Genomic DNA, 21202 nt, shown 5'->3' on the forward strand with positions numbered 1-21202 from the left:
ATCCGTTGATATGAAAAGAAGTTTCTCAATTTACAAATATATGTACACAGATAGAACCCATACATAGGTTTTTATTGGAAAATTTTGAAAAACATTTGGTCATTTTTTGTTTCCATAATTCTAAGGAATAGTATTTTACTTTTATATTACTTTCACTACAATTTATTAGTACATTACAATTACCAACTTAGTTTTTAAGTTTATTTATATTGTTTTCTAATTATTAAAATGAACATTAATTAATATACCATTATTGTCCATTGTCAGTATACACATTTTCTAAAAAAAATGCATATTTATTGCATATTTTTGGGTAAATTAGTGCATGTTTATGCGCATATTTTTCACTTTTTTTCATATTTGCCTAAGTCTAGTGATCAGTGTTTTTGTAAGTGATGTCCATGTTAATTTTAGGCGACAATTATTAATGCAATTCATATTTATGATATTTGTAATTTAGTGAGTTTTTGGATTGAAAATAAAGTTAGTTACATCACGTTTTCTTCAGTTAATCCCTAAATCCACATAAACACGTAACACTATTGACAATTCAGACAAATAGGTATTATAACCTTTTAAACGAGATGACTTAAAGATGATATTGTCAAATACTTTTTAGTTGCATTCTCGGCCAAATAACCTTATTTTAAGGAACAATTTTAGCTTATTCCCAATAAAAATAGTAAATAGAGTTAATATGGAAAAAAATTATGGACGTCTCAATCCTCCAGCGAAGTATCTGCCTAATGATGTGCTACACATGGTATATTCCCTATATAAAAATAGATGTTTGTGGTACTGGAAGGGAGGCGTTTGACAAATGACAAATATCTATATTGGTAAGATGCCCTCCCGTTAGAAATAAAAATCGACCTGTTTTAACATTTTAACAAAACCCAATGAATGTTGCCAAATATCAGGATGCACTATTTAGAATGGCCAACAATGTATAGTATGCTTGTGTGTACAACTTTTTTCTATCATCTCTATTAAAATTACTTAACTCTTAACCCATACTCTAATCTACTTGTTAAGAAAAAAAAAAACAAAGATACTGAAGTACGTTCATTTTAAAACGAGATCTTAAAATAGATCTTACATTTTAACCTTATCTGATTCTTTTTGCTAGTAGATAATATCTAGTGCTTATAAAATTGATTAATATACTGATTAATCAAACCGTGGCTGATTGAAGTATCAATAAACAATAGAAATTATACTGCGCGATTGGGATTCTTATTTAAATTAATGATTAATATTATATATTTTTAACAGAGTTACTGTGATTGCTGTGAATTTAAAACCACATAGATATTTAAGTTGAAACAATTAATCACTTAGATGACTGACTACATATCTGTTTTTTCATAATATGAATTTGAAGCTCTTAGAATTAATTTCCCTTATATAGTGGCGGTTTATTACGGTGTGTTCATCGATCGATGAAATGGAGAGACACTCTGGTTGTCCAAGGCCAAAAAAGTTCATCATCATTTTGGCTTTACAACCCTGTGTGGGTCCTAGCCTCCCCAAGAATTTTTTTCCAGTCGTCCCTATCCATCGCCTTCCTCCGCCAAGCACGTATTTCCATATTTCTCATATCTTGATCTATGTTATCTAGGGATCTTGTTCTGGGTCTTCCTCTTCTTCTTTGGCCAATAGGTCTATCAAGGAGGGTTTTTCTAGCTGGGTCGGTTTGCTCCATCCGCATTACATGGCCTACCCACCTCAGACGTCCTATCTTAATGTGTTTTACGATATCTGGTTCCTGGTATATTCTATAGAGTTCGAAGTTGTATCGTCTTCTCCAGACACCACTTTCATTTACCGCTCCATAGATTCGCCTTAGTATTTTCCTTTTGAAACATCCTAACATGTTTTCGTTGCTTTTTGTTAAAGTCCAGGTTTCTGAACCATATGTTAGGACTGGACGTATTATTGTTTTGTAGAGTTTTACTTTTGTATTTCTTGATATAACTGTGATTTAAAAAGGAGATTAAGCCCAAAATAGCTTCTATTAGCCGTGCAAATTCTGTGGTTTATCTCTGCGGTAGTGTCATTTTCAGTAATGACCAGCGTTCCCAGGTATACAAATTCGTTAACTGCTTCGATGACGTCGTTTTCTATAACAAGTGGCCGTAGTATTTATGGTTGCGTACCTATTTTCATGTATTTTGTTTTATTGGTGTTTATTATTAAACCCATTTTTGTAGCCCCTTCCTTTAGTGCTACGTACGCCTCTCGTGCTGCGTTTTCCGTTCTCCCAACAATATTGATATCATCAGCATATGCTAGGGTTTGCACAGATTTGTTATATATTGAACCGGTAGTTGTGATTTGTGACGTACGTATTACTTTTTCCAGGGCTAGATTGAATAGTATACAGGAGAGTGGGTCTCCCTGACGTAGCCCGTTATTTGTTTTAAAAGGTTCAGAGAGTTCCCCCTGGATTCGTACTTTGCATTCAACTTTTTCAAGGGTTAGTTTGGTTAAACTTACCAACTGATTTGGTACTCCTAGGTCTATCATTGCTCTAAACAATTCTCTTCTATTTACAGAGTCGTAGGCTGCCTTATAGTCTATAAATATGTGGTGCGTGTCTACACCGTATTCCAGTGTTTTCTCTAGAATTTGTCTCAGGGTTGAAATCTGATGAATTGTTGATTTACCACCTCTGAAACCAGCCTGGTATTGTCCTATTATTCGCTCTGCATATGGTGCCATACAATGGCATAGTATATTGGAGAATATTTTATACGCTGCATTTAGGAGAGTAATTCCTCGATGGTTAGAGCATTCAAAGATATCTCCCTTTTTGTGTATGGTGCAAAGTATTCCAATATTCCAATCATTGGGAAGGGACTTCTGTATCCATATTTCTTTTATAAGCTGCTGTAGCGCTATTATGATACCGTGGCCACTTTCTTTATATAATTCCGCTGGGAGATTATCTATTCCGGGTGATTTGTTTCTGGCTAGTTTGTTTACAGCGTCTTTAACTTCCAGGATCGTTGGTGGATCCTCCTCCCTCTCGTCTGCTCCGCTTACCTCACAGCTTTCATCTTTCAGGTTTTCTTCTTCTTCCTCTATATTAAGTATCTGGTTAAAATATTCCGTCCCTCGGTTTAGTACGTCTGTTCTTGTTGTTAATAGATCGCCATTTAAACTTCTACATTGATTTGTGTTTGCCTTGAATTCTTTTCTGTTGATGTTAACTTTCTTATAGAATGTTCTGAATTCTTTCTCTCTGTTGAGGTTTTATATATATATTGAAGTTCCATTTTTAAGTGGTTTCGTTTCTTCATTCTGTGTATTTTCTTTTCTTCTCTTCTGTTTGTCTGGTAATTCTCTATACTTGTTCTAGTTCGACGGGTAAGCATTTTTGCATAGGCTTCATTTTTTTGTGTTGCGTCTTTGCATTCGCCAAAAAAGTTCGGTGTTCAAAAATATGTTGGAAAGGTTCTTCCTTCATTTGTTTGCCATTGCCAAGCAGCCATCATCAATAGTTTTCTGTACAAGAATAACTGGTGAAAACTATTCAACGTTACTCAGCATTTAACGAGAAAATTTTATAGAGAGAAGACGGGTAAAATTTATTTAGTTTTTGCATTACAATACCCCTTCGCACAACTTATAAGTTGCCATACAATTACAAACACTCGGGTTCGAACACTCCTTATTCACAAGACCTAATTTCCACCGACTATCATGTCTTTTCCTAACTAAAAACAGATTAAAAGGTCGTAAATTTTTCTTTCATGAAGATGTTTTAGAAGCTGCGACGATCTATTTTGTACAGCAAGAATACAGCAAGGAGAGTAGGTATATTGAACAATAAATTACTTCGACTTACAAAATTTTGTTTGTTTTTATCATAGTCTACGAATTTGTAAATACATGTTCGTATAGACCGTTCCCTTTTTTGTAATATATTTTATAAAGATCTTTTTATCGATATTTTTATTTTAGAAAGATTCAATTTTGTGAAATTTTTGTGGAAGTATATGTCTTAGTTGACTTTGTGAAATTTGTACATCCTTAATGAATTTAGCAGATTTAATGATGATTTATTACTTAATCATACCTTTTTGAATAGTGAATGTATACTCGCACCGACAAAAGAAGAAAATACAGACCGACGAAGATATTTTTAACTTGCTATTGAAAGTGGCAACATCACTTGCATTCCCATTAGCTTTTTACACGTAGATACAGTAACTAATTCATGTATACTAATTTCCTTTTTAAGTTTTATCACCCAGCTACATTATGAAAGCACGTACGTACACTAAATGACGCTCATCAAATAAACACTTAGTATTATCATATGAACAGCTTTCTCTGCCATTAAGATTTCTGTGAATTGGATATTTAGCATAGTGTGAATACCTTTCAAGGCGATCTCGATTTAACAATTATTAGGAACGATTTGGAAGTATTCTACGCATTTAATTGGAAATGTATACAAAAGTTAAAAAAGGCCTTATATTTTCGTTCGGTTTATTACCAAAACAATCTAACTACAACTATAACGGGTCTTTCAATAGCGACTTCCGAACTTTTAGTTGGTAGCGGCCATATTTTTGAAGTAGGTCAAATTGGCTATCATATATTCAGTCTACTTTGCCAAATCACCGTGGATGGATATAGCATACGACAACAAGTGCAAATAATCCCGCAACCAACGCCCTCACGTCGACCAAATGCAAGATCTGCAAAAAAAATCGCCGTTGTACATGAAACACACACACACACACACACACACACACACACACACACACACACACACACACACAGACACACACACACACACACACACACACACACACACACACACACACACACACACACACACACACACACATGTGATCAACCCTGCCCCTAAGGAACATGTGTATACCATTGTAAAGTGGGATCCACATGTCCGAAGATCAAACCGGTCACACTTCGCTATTGAAGTGGTACCTATCTGACCCAAAAGCTTTTCCTCCACCCCTCCTCAGCGTGTGACTTACGTGAGGAGGCTTATGATCTGAAAGTTACTTTGGGTGCCCTGGGTAATGGAACACCCTCTGTTTTTATTGACTGTGATTAAGCCACCTTACTGTAGGGGTAGCACATATATAGGCTTTTCTCCCTATCTACTTTGCTGATTCTATAGAAGTTACTCTAACATGTCGTCGGGACTTGAGTCCCTAAAAGACAAGAAAAAAGTGTGTGTTTCGACCAGAAAGCCACCCACCTGAGTTTATGACTCTCTGACCGAAAAGATGTGTGTGTTCGGCCACTCAGCCGCCGATTTGGCAAAATAAATTTTGTTCTCCTCGCCGGCTGAGCGTCCGAGTGGGGTCCGGCCACCGAGCCCATGTATGCCGCACATGACCTCAGTGCTCGGAGTTCGCGAATAGACCTTCACTTGATCTGTCTTAGGGGCCTAGTCCGCTATTGCGGTTTATAAAAGACCTGACGGGCCTTTTATACATAATTAGTTTATTGATATGTTACCTCACCCGATTTCAGCAATTCCGCGATAACTTAGACAGAAAGCGTTTTTTGACAACGTCAACGATCCGTATTTATTTGAAAACGTTGTTGGCCGTCAACGACGAGCGCTATAGGTCGACGATTATTAACTTCTTTTGGTCTGAATTGAATGATATGGACACCAACATGTCGTTTCAACAAGGCGGCGTTTCGTGGCACACAGCTTATGATACATTGGACACTACATAAGCGATTTGGGGGTCCGATCATCTCATATAGAGGTGATGTGAACTGGCCACAAAGATCGTAGGGTTTGACCCTGTTAGACTCTTACTTGCGGGATTTTCTTAAATCACAGGTATAGGCGAATAAACCACAAATCACAGCGGCTCTATTAAGTCAACATAACCCGTACTATCGGTCAAATTCAGCCTGCTTTATGTGCCAAACTCATAGAAAATTCGACATGTCGAATGCGCGCCACGTGAGCGTGTTACATTTCATACATAATGACATTGAGAGGCCTTTTAGATGAAGAAAAAATGTCGATGATATCTCACAAACTTTGGTTTATTTAAATTTAAAGATTGGATTTAAAGATTACTTTTACATTTATGAGAAATCACAATTTTAAAGTTTAATTTGAAATGGAAAATCGTCTAAATTTAAAACTGCTTATTGAATGAAAAATATCAAGGTAATATCATTCCAAAATGAGTATACAAAATTGTGAAACTTAAATAAAGATAAAACAAATTTTTTGTGACACCTGTCTGGTTTTTGAAAGTAAAAAAGGAGAATTCTAATCCACTTAGTAGAATAGGGATTGAGTAGCCGCGTGGAAAAGACGCACAAATAGCAGACAGCCTATGATGAAGTCAGTCAGTTTTCGAGCTATACAAAAACAGAAAAAACAAAACATGATTTATGAACTAACTGCCACATTAAAAATATTTATGTAATATTAAAAATAATATAAACTGTAGAAAACTCGAACTCAAAACAATGTGAGCACAAAATTTCCTGGACAATGAAAGACATCAGGAAGAGAAAACCAGTAAAAGTCAGATAGAAACTCATTCCGGTTCGGCCTCAAACACGAGCTAATCGTATCGTCGGTTGAACACAAAACTATGGAAAGGAGCACAAGGTAAGATGAGGTGAGATCAAAGAAGAGATGCGAAGCGTGAAGATCTCTTAAAAGCGTCAGACAAAGCAAAGGAACAAGTAGAGAAAATACGGAATTAACTAAAGGATGAAAATGACAACTTGAAGATACAAATGAAGATAAAAACAGCAAAGGTCTAATATAAAAGAAAAAGAGAAAAACAGAGAATAAAGAAATAACAGCATTGGAATGAAAAGCACACGAAGGCATAACAAGAAAATCTAAACCAAATAAAAGAAGGAACGGAAGATAGTCCTCAACAGGCTTCGACATCCAAAAGATTCAAGGATACGTCCTCCTTGGACTTGGATAGAGAAGTCGCAGCGGATGAAATTATAACGAACCAAAACGCATGGGAGAAAACTAGGGGCATCATCATAACAAACAACATTATAGCCAAAGGAAACGTGATGAAAGGAACTAAGGTGAAATGCAGTATAACTGCCGCTACCATCGACGTAAAAAAGAAAATAACGTAAAATTAAAAAAGAAGAGCTAAATCTAAGAGCTGAATATCCATCAAATCAGCATTTAAAAACTGAAGTCTAAATACAACAAAATGTCTATCCCCATATTTATTGTACAGCTGTCTAGAGAAGAAATTAAAGCCTTGAGACAAAATTCAATGTATCAGTCATATCGATACCCCAGCAGCAGATGCCACGCCACCCCTAAGTTTGTAAAATGCACCGGAAAACACGGCAATACAATGAACAATCCCGTGAGAACAACCACCCGTGTATAAATTATGAAAGACTCCATGCCGCCAACTACAGATCATCATCATCATCACTGGCTCGACAACCCTTTTTGGGTCTTAACCTGTTCCAGGATTCTTCTCCATTCTGATCTGTTTCGTGCTTTTTTTCTCCAGTTTTTTATTTTTAAGGTTGTTATATCATTTTCTATTTGTTCTAAGTATCTCAGTTTCGGTCTTCCTCTTGTTCTTTTTCCTACTGGCATCTGTTTGAATATTTTGTTTGGTATTTCGCCTTCTTCCATTCTTTCTACATGTCCTATCCAACGCAGCCGTCCTATTTTAATGAATGTGATAATATCCGGATCCTGGTATATTTTGTATAGTTCAGAGTTGTATCGTCTTCGCCATATTCCGTTTTCTTTTGTGCCCTTATATATGTGTCGCAAGATTTTTCTTTCGAAGGTGGCTAACAACGTTTCCTCTCTTTTAGTGAGTGTCCAGGTTTCTGAGCCATATGTGAGTACCGGTCTTATTAGGGTTTTATATATTTGGCATTTTGTCTTTCTTGCGACGTTATCTGATCTTAGGTGTCTAATTAAGCCATGGTAACATTTATTTGCGATAAATATTCGCCTCTTCACTTCCTCCGTAACGTTATTATCAGACGTGACTAGGGATCCCAAGTATAAAAAGTTTTTTACCCCCTCTATGTTGTATTCTCCTATTTTTATATTTTGTGGCTGCCTTATTTCTGAGGTTTTGCTTACCTGCATATATTTTGTTTTGGTCTGATTGATTTTAAGACCACTATTTTGTGCAGCTCGTTCTATTTGGTTGTGTGTGTGCCAACTACAGATACTGCTGAAAAATTTCATATTAACAAAAGCATGGAACTATACCTAGAAATAGCCGACCAAAAGAATTAGACAATAAACTGCAAAGAGACACGATACACACGATGACGACATTTATGCATATAATGAAGAAATTCATAAAAAGCATAAACCAACAGAAGGAGGTGTCCCAACGGAAGACACCAGGATAATCAAGTAAGTAACAAATTAATGTTTCCTTTCTTTCAAGGTAAAGAAGTACTACATAACAAACGAATTAATAATTCGAAGACGACATCCTCCTAAAACGAGAACTGCTTCAGAAAAAATTACACAAGCAGAAGACCAACACACACTCCAACACACCTCAGCTTCTTTGAGCCATGAGCCAAACAAACGAATGCATCTATCATTTCTCTATGGAATTATGTCGACATCATCTGCAAAGGTTTGCCTTTACACACTTTTTCTAATTATCAGTTTTCGAATATTGACTGTCTAGTTTTTTAATATTTTCTCAAGGGTGAAATTGAATAGTATGCATGACAAGCTACTGTCTTGCTCCCCTCTTGACATATATTTGACACTGGACAGATCTTATTTTCCAACTTAAGTGTTTCTTTCTCCATATTATTAGTTGTATAGGTATTTTAAATCCTGCCATCGCGTGGTGTGTTCACGATTTATATTATCGTAAATATTTTTTAAGTCTATGAAGAAATGCTTCGTGTAGATGTAGGATGTCCTTTTTCGAGGATCTGTCATATAACAAATATCTGGTCTATTTTTTTGACTGCAGCAGCGAGATTATTATTAGCTAACGATGTTTTCCCAGTAGTTTCCACATTCTAAGTTCGGATCTGTGTTTGACCTGAAGCCAACAGTAGAAATAATTATAAAATAATTTTCCCAAAGATTGAGTTTCACACGAAATATTCAAATGGTGAGAATGTCGTTAATTAAACGGTGTTAATACTGTTTAGAAAAAGGCGATAAAGAACTCAAGTCGAGAAAGGAAGAAACTATTAGGCACAAGTAGCTGTACATGTTCAGTTAATAAAAACATTTAAAGTAAGTCTACTAAAAAAGATAAATTGATTACAGACTTAAAATTGCAAATAAGATAAGCTGCACAGTATCCATATGAAAAGATGCGAGAATTTACAAACCTACATTGCAAAAATCCGAGTATATGGTAAAGAGAGCCAATAAATAAAAGCTAAAATTACCAAAGCAAATAGGAAATATGGAAGGATGAGAAGATCAAAGGATATCTCTATATAGAGATACACTTTTGATATTCTCGATGTCTCTTCTATCTGGAGAAAAGTCAGAGAAAAGTTCTACAGGAGCGTAATCAGACTTACAATCACCTAAGCAAGCGAAAAATGGGTTTAAAAAATCAGAGGAAAAATATTAGAACGCTAGAAGAAGAGAGAAGGAAATATTAAGAAGAGGTGAAATACCGCCTTAAAATAAAGAAGTATAAAGAGGTAGAAATAGATAGTACTAGATAAAGAGAAATAAATAGATAGATACAAATAATGTGTCATCAATCTAAAATAACAACATATAAAAACTAAGAGGATAAGAAGATTAGGGCACATGGAAAGAATGGAAAACACTAGACTTGTGCTAAACAGAAAATACATTCACAAAAATTGCATATTATTTAAAAAATTGGAACGAGAACTAGACATAAGCCTCTCCTAATCGTCTATATCCACCAAGATCCTGAGCCGTTCTTAATTAGTTATTAGCAGTTCTTTTAATATACTGCTTTATTTGTTTCTGAAGTTTTGTCTACAACTGCAACAGACATTATCAAACGCAGTGCCAGAGCGGACGTAACCTCGTATAGTTCTCATCAGTGTTTGAGAGGAGGAGTACGATATCTTTTACAATAGCTGACTGAACCCGGTATAAAATTCTTGTACTTAATTATACTGTCTTCAAAAGTTAACTCTATTCAATGTGAATTCTCCCTTTCGGTTTATCAGTTTAGATACTTAGAAACTTCCATACAGCAGAGGGTCTCTTACAGGAATACCCGTTTCTTCAGTACTTTTTAAAATATACTCGGAAAACACAATAAAACGTCAAAGAAAGAATGAGGATACTATACTTCATTCAATTTCAAGATAAACTCGAGGTAAACAGTTTCAAACACGTGATCGGTGAGTGTGTCCTATCCTCGGAGCTTGTTATGAGTTAGTACTTAATTTCTAACCAATGACAAGCTGTGATCATATGATACGTCCACCGATCACGTGTCTGAAATGGTTTACCTCCAGCTTATCTTGAAATTGAATGAAGTATAGGTTTAAACAAATAATTATACACATTAAGCTTTGCAAATGATCAAATAGTGATTACATAAAACCCTTAAGATCTGAGCTGAAGGATGAGGAAGCTGCAGAATAATGTATTAAACCAGGTGACTGGAATACTTTGCTAAACAATTATGTTCAAATTTAGTTGTAAACATAGTTTAAGTCAAAAAATTTATTGAGACGATTAAGCGTTTCTCGGCTTTTGGATAATTTGAAAGAAAATCCAAAATTTATACATAATAAAGACCTTAAGAAACAGTCATAAGACTGTCCTGGACTAATACCATTGCAATATGGGGATACAACATACAACAGCAAATCCAATGTAGTTAGCTTTCATAGAAAATAGTCAAAGAATTTTTCGGCAAATAGTAGCTAAAGGTTGTTTTCAAAAGACTAAATTTTTACTCCTCGAGGCAAAAATTAATGGATATTAGCTTCATAACGACATTTAGCTTCTAATAAAACTAATAATAACATTCTTTTATTCTGATCGGTGATATATTTTTTGTAAAAAATATATTTAATTCTATTATAGGCAACCAGTGTCAATGAAGAGATTATGTTAAGGTACTCACGATTTTCATCTGGGGATTCCATGGAGTCGCTTCGCAACTGCATTATCAAACAGTAGACAAAAAGGCACTATCATCACTTGTGTCCTACTTTCATTGTGAGGTCTGAAATAAAAAAACACGGTTACACATAGGTAGGTTAAAAATATTTGGAGTATGTTTATATATGTAGAATATGTAGTATAATAGGTCGTTTGGCCTCTTAAATATTTCCTCAGTGCGACTGGAAAGATGTTTCCCGAACTACATATGTTTTCTGAAAAACATATACAGTTCGGGAAACATCTATGTCTTAAAGCAAAAGATCCGTTTGTTATCTTATCTATCAGACTCTATAAAGACCTGTTCAAGACTATAGTGTTAGAAAACAATTTTTCTACCAATTGTAGACAGTATGTTCAGCCCTTTCATTCGACTTTTTGCAGAATCAAAAAATATTGTGAGTTTTAAGATAAATTTTGGATTACAGTCAAGTGGTAATACCAAGTGGATTGGGCAGTCGATTGATTTGCTTGACGTCGAAACTATTTGTTGAAACATTTCACATAAATAATTTTCTTCTTAAAATTACAGAGTTCTTAGTATTATATCATTGTAATTTGTTGTGGTTTTAAGATTTTTAAGTACATTTTCTTAAACATGTTGGTACCTAGCTTAAATGTCAAGTCTCTTGAGATAGTAGGTTCCAACTTCGAAATAGAATATATGGCCACCCTACCTTATCAACCGCTACTCGAAACAGACCAGTAGTTGTCATAGAAATTCATGTGCGTAATTTTTGGTCTGCGTCCGGAACCACTTTTTACCGTTACTTTTCCTTACAAGTTACAAGATCAGCTGCAACAGCCCATAGCGTTCGTTGTTTTCGCATAATATGTACCAAGTAATCCAATTTCCGTGCCTTTACAGTTTTTAATATTTCAGGTTGTGTATTCATTCTACGAAATACTTCTCAATTCGAAATATGGTACACCCAAGATATTCTCAAATGCCTTAAGCTTCTTCTTCTTCTTGTGGTGTTTACCCGTTTCGGATGTTGGCGACCAATATGGCAATCTGTATTTTGCAAACTGCGGCTCTGAAAAGATTTGTGGTTGTTGTGTTTAATCACGTACGTAGATTTTTCAGCCAGGAAATTCTGCGCCTTCCTGGTCCTCGTTTTTCTTCTGCTTTTCCTTGAAGAATTAATTGCAGCAACCCATATCTTTCGCTGTTCCTCATTATGTGACTGAGGTATTCAATTTTGGCTGTTTTTATTGTGGTTTCAACTCTTGGTGGTGTAACAACTCTTTTCCTCTTTGAATTCTGAATAAAATATCCTGGTTAGTAACGTGGTCGGTATACGATACCTTCAGGATTCTACGATAAAGCCACATTTCGAAAGCCTCAATTTTCTTACAGATAGCGTCTATGAGAGTCCGCGACTTAACTCTGTACAACAGTATATAGGAAAGATATAACATCGTAGTAACCTAATTTTTATGAATAATGATAAATCGTGGCATTTGAATAGTTTAGCCATTTTTTTAAAAGCAGATCTTGCTTTCTTTATCCTAGATTTTATTTCTAGGGAATGGTTCAAATTTTCACTGACGTTCGTACCAAGATAGGTGTATGTTTTTATTCTTTCTATTGGTTGACCATTCACACTGATTCTTTCAATTTGCTGTTCCTTCTTAGAGATCATCATACATTTTGTTCTCTTAATATTCAGTGAAAGTCCATATATCTGACTCACTTCTGCGATTCTATTCATTAACTCCTGGAGAGCTTCATAACTGTCAGAACTGTTAAGCTTCTTAACTGTTGCCAATGTCCGTGTCCATGTATCATCATACATAGTATCGAAGAAAACATATTTTACTATTGAGGTTAATGTCTCTACTCTTAAATAATTTCTGCATCTGTATAAAGGCATTTCTGGTTTGTTCAATTCTACATCTTATTTCCATCCTCTTATAGTTCATCCCAAACCCTTCTTTCAGCGCGTCACAGTTGATCGAATTCTCTTTAACGCATTAAGCTAGAAGTGACAGAAAAAAAACGTGAGTCTGTGATTATTATACATAGAACTTAGAAAATTATATATCGTTCACGGGTATTTGCATATTAAAGCGGATTCTACTTACGGATATATAATTGGTTGGAGTTTAGAATACGCTAAATAGATATCCAATCAATGATGCGCATAAATATAATTTGACGCAGATGGTCTCGATAGTGACAGTACTTTGACAATGTCAACTGATAAAATGATAATTGTCATTTCAGGTCAGTATTTTCAGACATTTTACAGTGACAATTTAATTTTGTATTTATTGTCATAAAAATATTTTAAATATGCCGAGATATACCGAGAATGAACAAAGAATAATATTAAAATTATTAAATTATTTTCAATTAGAAAAAGAGCCTGGGACAACTTTATTATCAGTTTCTGCCGTTCGTGAAGTAAGATTTAAATTATTCTAAAAAATATTCATATTAGTAGTTTAAATACTATACATTTTAGCCATAGTGTTTGTAATAAACAATAATAAATACATAAATAAATCTTAGCTAATTAAGCACTTTCCTTGGAATGTATAGAATAGGAATTATGACAAACTGCCGTTCCAATATATTGCGCAATAAAATTTTTTATACAGGACGGGACTTTAATATGTAAATTAAATAAAAATTTGAATTCTTAAGTTTTTACTCCACATTTTCAAAAAATAACCTTTTCACATTTAGCCGATTACGATCCTTCAACTGTCAGATTTAACAAAAATGTCATGCAATAATTCTCGACATTCTTAAAATCCTATGTGACGTCAAAATTAGTGACGCACTGAAAGAAGTGTTTGGGACAGACTGTATATTAGTTTTCTTAATATTAACTGTGACTCACTTCATATATGTTGCACTTCGGATAACCCAACCGATTCTCCACGTTACACTTTCAAGAAAATTTAGATGGTACTTGTACGGTCTTTATATTGATAACTTAACAATTACATTTTAACCCAGGTCGGGACGACATCGTAAACAAGAGCCGATGTCTACACTCTATTCTATATAATGATGCCGATATACTCTACATTGTTGTGTTTGCTTCCTGATGAGAAAAATAATATTCCAGTAAATCAATGGCCTGATAAGTATTACGACTACATAAAACAATCAATACCAGATGTTATACTGACTTAAAATACGAAAGTACGAACACAAATAATGTTGATCGCCCAAATTCGGAAGTTGTTCCCAAAATGAAAAATGAAAAAGACAGAAAAGATTTGATTTCACGTTCAAAGCGTCTATGTATCTATTGATACGTATTTCGACTTAATAAGCCTCATCAGAATAGTTATTCATAGCCGTTCTTAACGTGAAAAATAATCTTCTCTGTCTTATTAGGAAGCAACAATAACATGGCTTCGTTATGGACGTAATAGCGACATCTGATAGAAAAATCGGTAAGATAGTTTCGAAACAAATTCAGATTTCTGCTTTAATCTGGAGCCTTCTAAAAATTGCAAGGCATGGCCAGACGATGATAAAGATGTTAATAGAGACATGGGGAATCTAAAATTTGCATTCCACAACATGTCTATTCATCTAAGCAGAAATCCTTAACGAATTTGTTTCTCGTACTCATATAGAGTAGATCCGAATAAAATGAAAAAGACAGAAAAGATTTGATTTCACGTTCAAGCGTCTATGTATCTATTGATACGTCTATTGATCGTCTGGCCATGCCTTGCAATTTTTAGAAGGCTCCAGATTAAAGCAGAAATCTGAATTTGTTTCGAAACTATCTTACCGATTGTTCCCAAAACTTCAAAAGTGTACAAAACCTTTTTAGTCGCTCTTACATTGAAGATATGTGGGATATCAGATGAGTCAACGAGATAAGAAGGCAGTGTATCCATAATTTTCCATGAGAATTTGTCAGTGAGACAGCTGTGTTCAAAGTTGGTGCTACCTTTACTCACAAATGATCAAAAACAACATTAATAATATGGATAATGGGTTAAATATGGATCCATTACGTCATTTTCAAATCAAATCGACAATCAGCTAAGAGGACAACAGTAGTTAATAGCCCTCCAAATCGACCAAAGACGCTGGTAAAGTTTTGGCTTCAGTATTTTGAGATACGCAGGGTATTTTTTTCATAATTACCTTGAACACAGGAAGAACCATCAACAGCGAGTATTATCTAGCTTTGTTGCTCAGTTTGAAGGAAGAAATTGTGGAAAAAAACAGCCATAAATAAAAATACAACACCACAAAATGTCGAGGGGAAAAATATTTGATCAAATGAGGAGATTATTGTGAAAACAAGGGCATTTTGACGTCCACGACAAATTGTTCTACAAAAAGGGATCAAAAAGGAAGACTATGGCTATGGTCATGAATAAGGTCGAATGTTGTCTAAATAATTTATGATAATGTCGCCAATTTACTCAAAAATTACTAAATCTGTATATTTATGTCCTATGTATATGTATGTGTATATGCAAGAACACTGAAATAGACAATATACTATTCTACAAAAAAAACATACACCCAATTGTTATTTCTATAATATATTATAACTTAAAGAACACAACAATAGGACGGTCTTTCTGTTTATAGACAGTGATGTCATTCCTTCTAAAAATGACCCCTTAGACAGAATATTAAAGTGTTTCCTGTTGAATTACTAATTTCCTGTCTATTAAAAAGAGTCTAGCTTGAAAGGACGACGGTTGGTGGGAACAGGTGCTTCAGGGGCGCCAGTGGTGTGTGACTCGCAGGGAAACAGGATACACCTGTTTTCATTCGGATAGTGTAACAGAATTTCAAGGAAGCCAACATCCACAAGGGGTTTTGTTTAAACTAATGCGCGAAATGCAGTATAATACACCGTTTCGACAATAATAATATTGTGGGTAGGAAAAATAATTGGAGAATGATTGTAAGAGAGCGAAGAAATAAAAAAAATGTGAGACTAAATTTTTATAAATATTCGAAAGAAATAATCGGGGAGACATCTTTAGACCATAATTATTCAATTTTATCATAAACAAATTTATAGTAGTTCATAAAATATGAGTAATTTACACGCTCTTGTGGAAGGGGCAACTTCTGGTATTCTTTGCACTTTTTTATCTTTCACTTTCTTTTCTATGTTTCCATTAATCATTTTTTTGTTTATTTTTACTTGTGCTCTTTAAAATATTTGCGGTCTGTCTTCTTATTTTTAATTCGATGGCACCTAGTATACTAGCTTTCTTAAGGGGGTTTCCTGTATCTGTTGAATATATGTCCATATCATATATTTTCTGTTTTTATCACTCTTACCATGTTCTCAATATAGTAATACCTCGACTTACGCTAACTCGACTTACGTGAACTCGGAGTTACGCGATTTTCAAATCTCGTGATTCAGAAAGGTTGCCAGTTCATATTTTATTTCTTCAGTAGATTGAGATTAGTGGATATATTATATGAATAGAGTTTTTCAAAATTTATAGTTGAACACTGACATGATGATCACTTTTGGAACATAATTTTATCATTACATATTTTTTAGTAGATCTATAAAGTGTTTCAGTAAATCAGTAAATTAAAGTTAAAATCAGTAGATCTACTGAAAAATCAGTAGAACTCGTGAATCTGAGGTAGTAATGGGCAATGTACAGGCACCAAAACATGTCGCTCACATCAAAACTGGCTTCACTTTGCGAAGGTTTATTAAATGAGCGTTACCTGTCCTCTCTCTTTTCTTGTCTAAGCTTCAATCGATGGAATTCATTAAAACATTTAAAACCTATTATATGAGACAATCATTTTCACACCTGCATGAAGCTAAAAGATAAAAGAACAAACAACGAGTTCTCTGTTAAGCACTTTTGAAAACAATTCAATATTTTAGATGCAGTGAGAATCATTGAAATTTCACAAAAAACGTTAAATGGTGCCTAGAAAAAATTGCGTCATTTTTTTCATCAATGTCAATCTCGCTAAGGCGAATAAATTTGGAGGTGAATAGTGATGATGTTTATGATTTGCTGGATTACCACAATCAAGAGCCGACAATTGATTAGCTCATGAAATGCATTAGCAAAGGCAAGACATTGAAAAGCTTGATTGTTTAGATCCAGTTCAATCAGCAGATCAACTGACAGTTGGAAACTTAACTGAAGGTCTCAGTTTAATTAAAAATGGGTTATAAATTTTATAACCTATTGCAGGAAGAATCAATAAAAGATTTATACAAAAGAAGACTAGACCAAAAACTAGAAGAATTCAGATATGACACGTTAGATGAAATGCATGAACACATAAAAACCTGCCTGATTTCAGCGGCCTTAGAAGCTCTTGGAGAAGACGACCAAAGGAACACCCATCAGAATATCAAATTAAGGGAAGACACATTGAAATGCATAAAATAAAAAAAAACTACACATAAAATACCTAAACACCAAAAAATAGGAAGACTTAGACCTATATAGAGCGAAAAACAGAGAGGTAAAGAAAAGAGTAACAAATGAAAAGAACGAACGACGGGAACAAGCATGCACAGAGATAGAACGACATATCGGAGGAACGAGAAATTCAGAATCATGGCGAATATTAAAAGCATTTCAACGAAATAAGACAGAGAAAACCCAGATCGGCAAAATTAGTGAAAACGAGTGGCAAGAATACTACGTAGAACTACTTACAGAAAATCGTCCCCAATTTCAGGAAGATAATATAGAACATGCAGGAAATGGGGCATACGACCAGATAGAAATAAGCCTGGCAGAAGTTAAGAGAGCAATCAAGACATTGAAGAACAAAAAAGCCAAAGGACCCGGAGGAATACCAAACGAACTAATTAAAAACGGAACGGAAAAGTTATTCCGCATGCTACATAGAATGTTCGAAAGAGGACTAAATGGAGAAGAAATACCTGCGGAATGGACACAAGCATACATCACATCCATACATAAGAAAGGAAACAGGAAAAAATGTAAAAACTATAGAGGAATTAGTATAATATCGTCGGTAGGTAGACTTTACGGGAAAATTATTAAGGAAAAACTAGAAACTGAAATAATAGGAAAAATTGGAGAAGACCAAGCAGGGTTCACAGTAGGAAAATCATGCCTAGATAAAAGAAAGAAAAAATATGTGCTTTGTATAAAGCACTATACAAAGAAAACAAAGTAGCTATTAAATGTGGAAATAAAGCCTACAATCCATTTAAGACGACAAAAGGACTTCTACAAGGCTGTGCTACGTCCCCTACTCTGTTTAAAATATTCTTGGAAAAGACACTCAAACCATGGAGGAGAAAGTGCGAAGGAATGGGCATACCAGTAAGAGACGAATACCTATACACCTTAAGTTTTGCCGACGATCAAGTAGTCATCGCACAAGATGAAGAAGATCTCAGCTTTATGCTCAGAAAACTAGAAGGAGAATATAAAAACAACGGAATGGAAATAAACTTAGAGAAAACCGAATACCTAACAACAGAAAACAAGGATATGAGAAACCTAGAGATAGACGAGGGAAGACAAATAAATGGAACAGATAAATTCAAGTATTTAGGAACCATAATATCGAACCAGGGAACAACAGAAGAAGATATAAACAACAGACTGAGACAAACAAGAAACTGTATAAGGCAACTAAACTCAGTGTTGTGGGATAAGAACATTACGATAAAGACAAAAAAGAGAATATATAATACCCTGACAAGAAGTATCCTGACATATGGGTCCGAAAACTGGACAATAAACAAGAGAAATAGAGGTAGAATAAGAGCAGTAGAAATGGAGTTCCTGAGGAGAAGCTATAGACTTACAAAAAGAGACAGAATTGAAAACGCAGAGATTAAGCGGAGAATGGGTGTGCAATCAGACATAATCGACTATATAGAGGAGAAGAGACTATCCTGGTACGGCCACGTCAGAAGAGCGGACAGAGGACGCTGGATAAACAAAATCACAGAATGGAGCCCGATTGGAAGAAGAAAGAGAGGAAGACCCCGAAGGTCATTCAGAGATGAAATCGACGAGGCTATGGAGAAAAGAACCCTGCGAGATGGAGACTGGAATGACAGGGAAAATTGGAGAAAACGGTTGAGTGAAGGAAGACAGTGAAAACTGTGGAAATCCTTAGTAGTAGTATAAATTTTAGAAAATGTAGACTACAATGAGGAGCGCATTTCTTCTACTAATCAAAAAAAAATGTTAGCATGCTATAGGGAAATTTTGGGAGAGAAAAAATCTTTAAATCGTTAAAAAATAAATTTGTTAGAATTTATGAAGTCTACTACATAAACAAACATTGGTTGTCGATTTTATATTTGATTGATATAAGGTTGAATGCTCGAATAAATGAACTTTGATAAAATAAAGGCAGATATCGAGCACAGTTTTATTAATTAAATCTTGCCCAACTACTTTCGCTCACTAGAGCATCCTCAGGGGCATTTCGTCAATTTCGGGCTATCCAACAGTCCCAGAATGTCATAAACATAAAGTTGAACATAACACTATGCACATATACACAAATATTTACATATTTATATGCGAAATTATACTTAACTACAAGTCCTCATTAATGCGGTAGTTTAAGCTTATTTATAAATAAATACATACTGAGTAAAATACCAAAACAGTGCGTATCCGCGTATCATTACCATAATACGTCATAAGAAGCTGTTTTTTTTTCACATTAACGGTTAAAAAATACAATGGTACTTTTTTTATTTAACGCATCAACCACTAAGGGTTATAAATACATAATTACAATATAAAATTACAATTTTACAAATTACAATTACGAACCTTAAAACTAATTTATAATTTGTCAACATTGATGTCGTTTACATAGTTTCTTAAATTTTAAAAATTAAGATTAGGTCCTAAAACTTGTAATAATATATTATTGGGACTGTAAGAGCTTTTAGTTAGAAATAAGCATATTGCTTAAAATAGGAAATAATCAGAGGAACAGAAGAATATATACCCAGGTATGCACATAGGATTATAGATAGGTATAGCTGATTAGATTTAAAAATGAACAGCATTAGCCAAGAAATTTTTCGCTAGTTTCATTTTTGGTTACGCCACTGGATAGCATCTACCTGCGGTACAAAAATTTGAATAATTTATTATGTATATCTGTCCTTGGGAGAATTGGACGATTCTTACATAATTAATACATCCACCGTTCCTAAATTTTCGATAAATCTTCATTTAAGTGCTCTTGTTGAAGCGCTTAAAATAGCATTTAGATTCTATTTTCTATTCTATTCTAGAGTTTCCTGTAGGAAGTTCGTAAAGGATCTATATTTTTGTCTACGCCAAATGTTTTTCAAAACAATGAATGAAGCCAACGTTTAATCACAAGAAATAAACGGCTCGGCTTTTTGTCTAGCAGTTTAAACGAAATTTTTTTTGTCAAATAATACATTCATTCAATTGAAATATAGACTAGGCGGGATCTGTTTTGGATTGGACATTTTCCATAGGAAGCTATTTTTTTGCTGGAATCCCTTCAGGATGTGCCCAATATCGATAATCACGATATGCGCCAGTCGCAAACCCTGTGTTAAATTTTTTATTTAACAAAATCTTAAAACAATTGAAAATTTCTCATTTTTTCTCCTATTTTCGTTTATAATTCGGAAAATATTGATCCTAGAGAAAAAATTATACGAAGTTAAAAGTTTCGTTATTCAATTTTACACAATATTTCGTTAGCTAGAAATTGAAAATTTAATGTTTATTGTTGAAAAAATAGCAATAATTGGAAAAAAAAAAGTACAAAAAAATGAAGTTAATCTTTTAAATGTTTTCGACTTTCTAAACTTGACCTACAAGCTCCATATTCCGCCTAGAAAAACCTTTTAATATGTCTAAAAGGTCTGCTAAATTTTGTTTAGATCGGTGGGATAGGTTCTGCATAATAATTTTGCAACCCAGCCTACTGGAAAAAAATTGCAAATTTTCAAATTTATAGTAGGCCCTAAATAAAGCCCTCATATAGTTGCAAATTTTTTTACACATAAAAGAAGGCTCACACTTTTAAAAGCTTTATGTAAAATTCAAATCAGTTCACTAGGAGAGTCTAGAAAA

At 34.3% G+C, this 21202-nt stretch overlaps 1 protein-coding gene across 4 annotated transcripts in view; it reads right to left on the reverse strand.

The window, feature by feature from the left end:
* The window catches only part of LOC140445901 (echinoderm microtubule-associated protein-like 2), a 109228-nt gene that overhangs the window by 72160 nt on the left and 15866 nt on the right, over positions 1–21202 (reverse strand). For all 4 annotated transcript variants that reach the window (XM_072538352.1, XM_072538343.1, XM_072538360.1 and 1 more), the window contains exon 2: positions 11097–11198. In XM_072538352.1, the coding sequence (XP_072394453.1) occupies positions 11097–11139 (43 nt within the window). In that variant the 5' untranslated portion in view covers positions 11140–11198. The remainder of the gene's footprint in view (positions 1–11096; positions 11199–21202) is intronic.

Source organism: Diabrotica undecimpunctata, chromosome 1 (genome assembly GCF_040954645.1).
Source record: "Diabrotica undecimpunctata isolate CICGRU chromosome 1, icDiaUnde3, whole genome shotgun sequence".
In the NCBI taxonomy this organism is placed as follows: domain Eukaryota; kingdom Metazoa; phylum Arthropoda; class Insecta; order Coleoptera; family Chrysomelidae; genus Diabrotica; species Diabrotica undecimpunctata.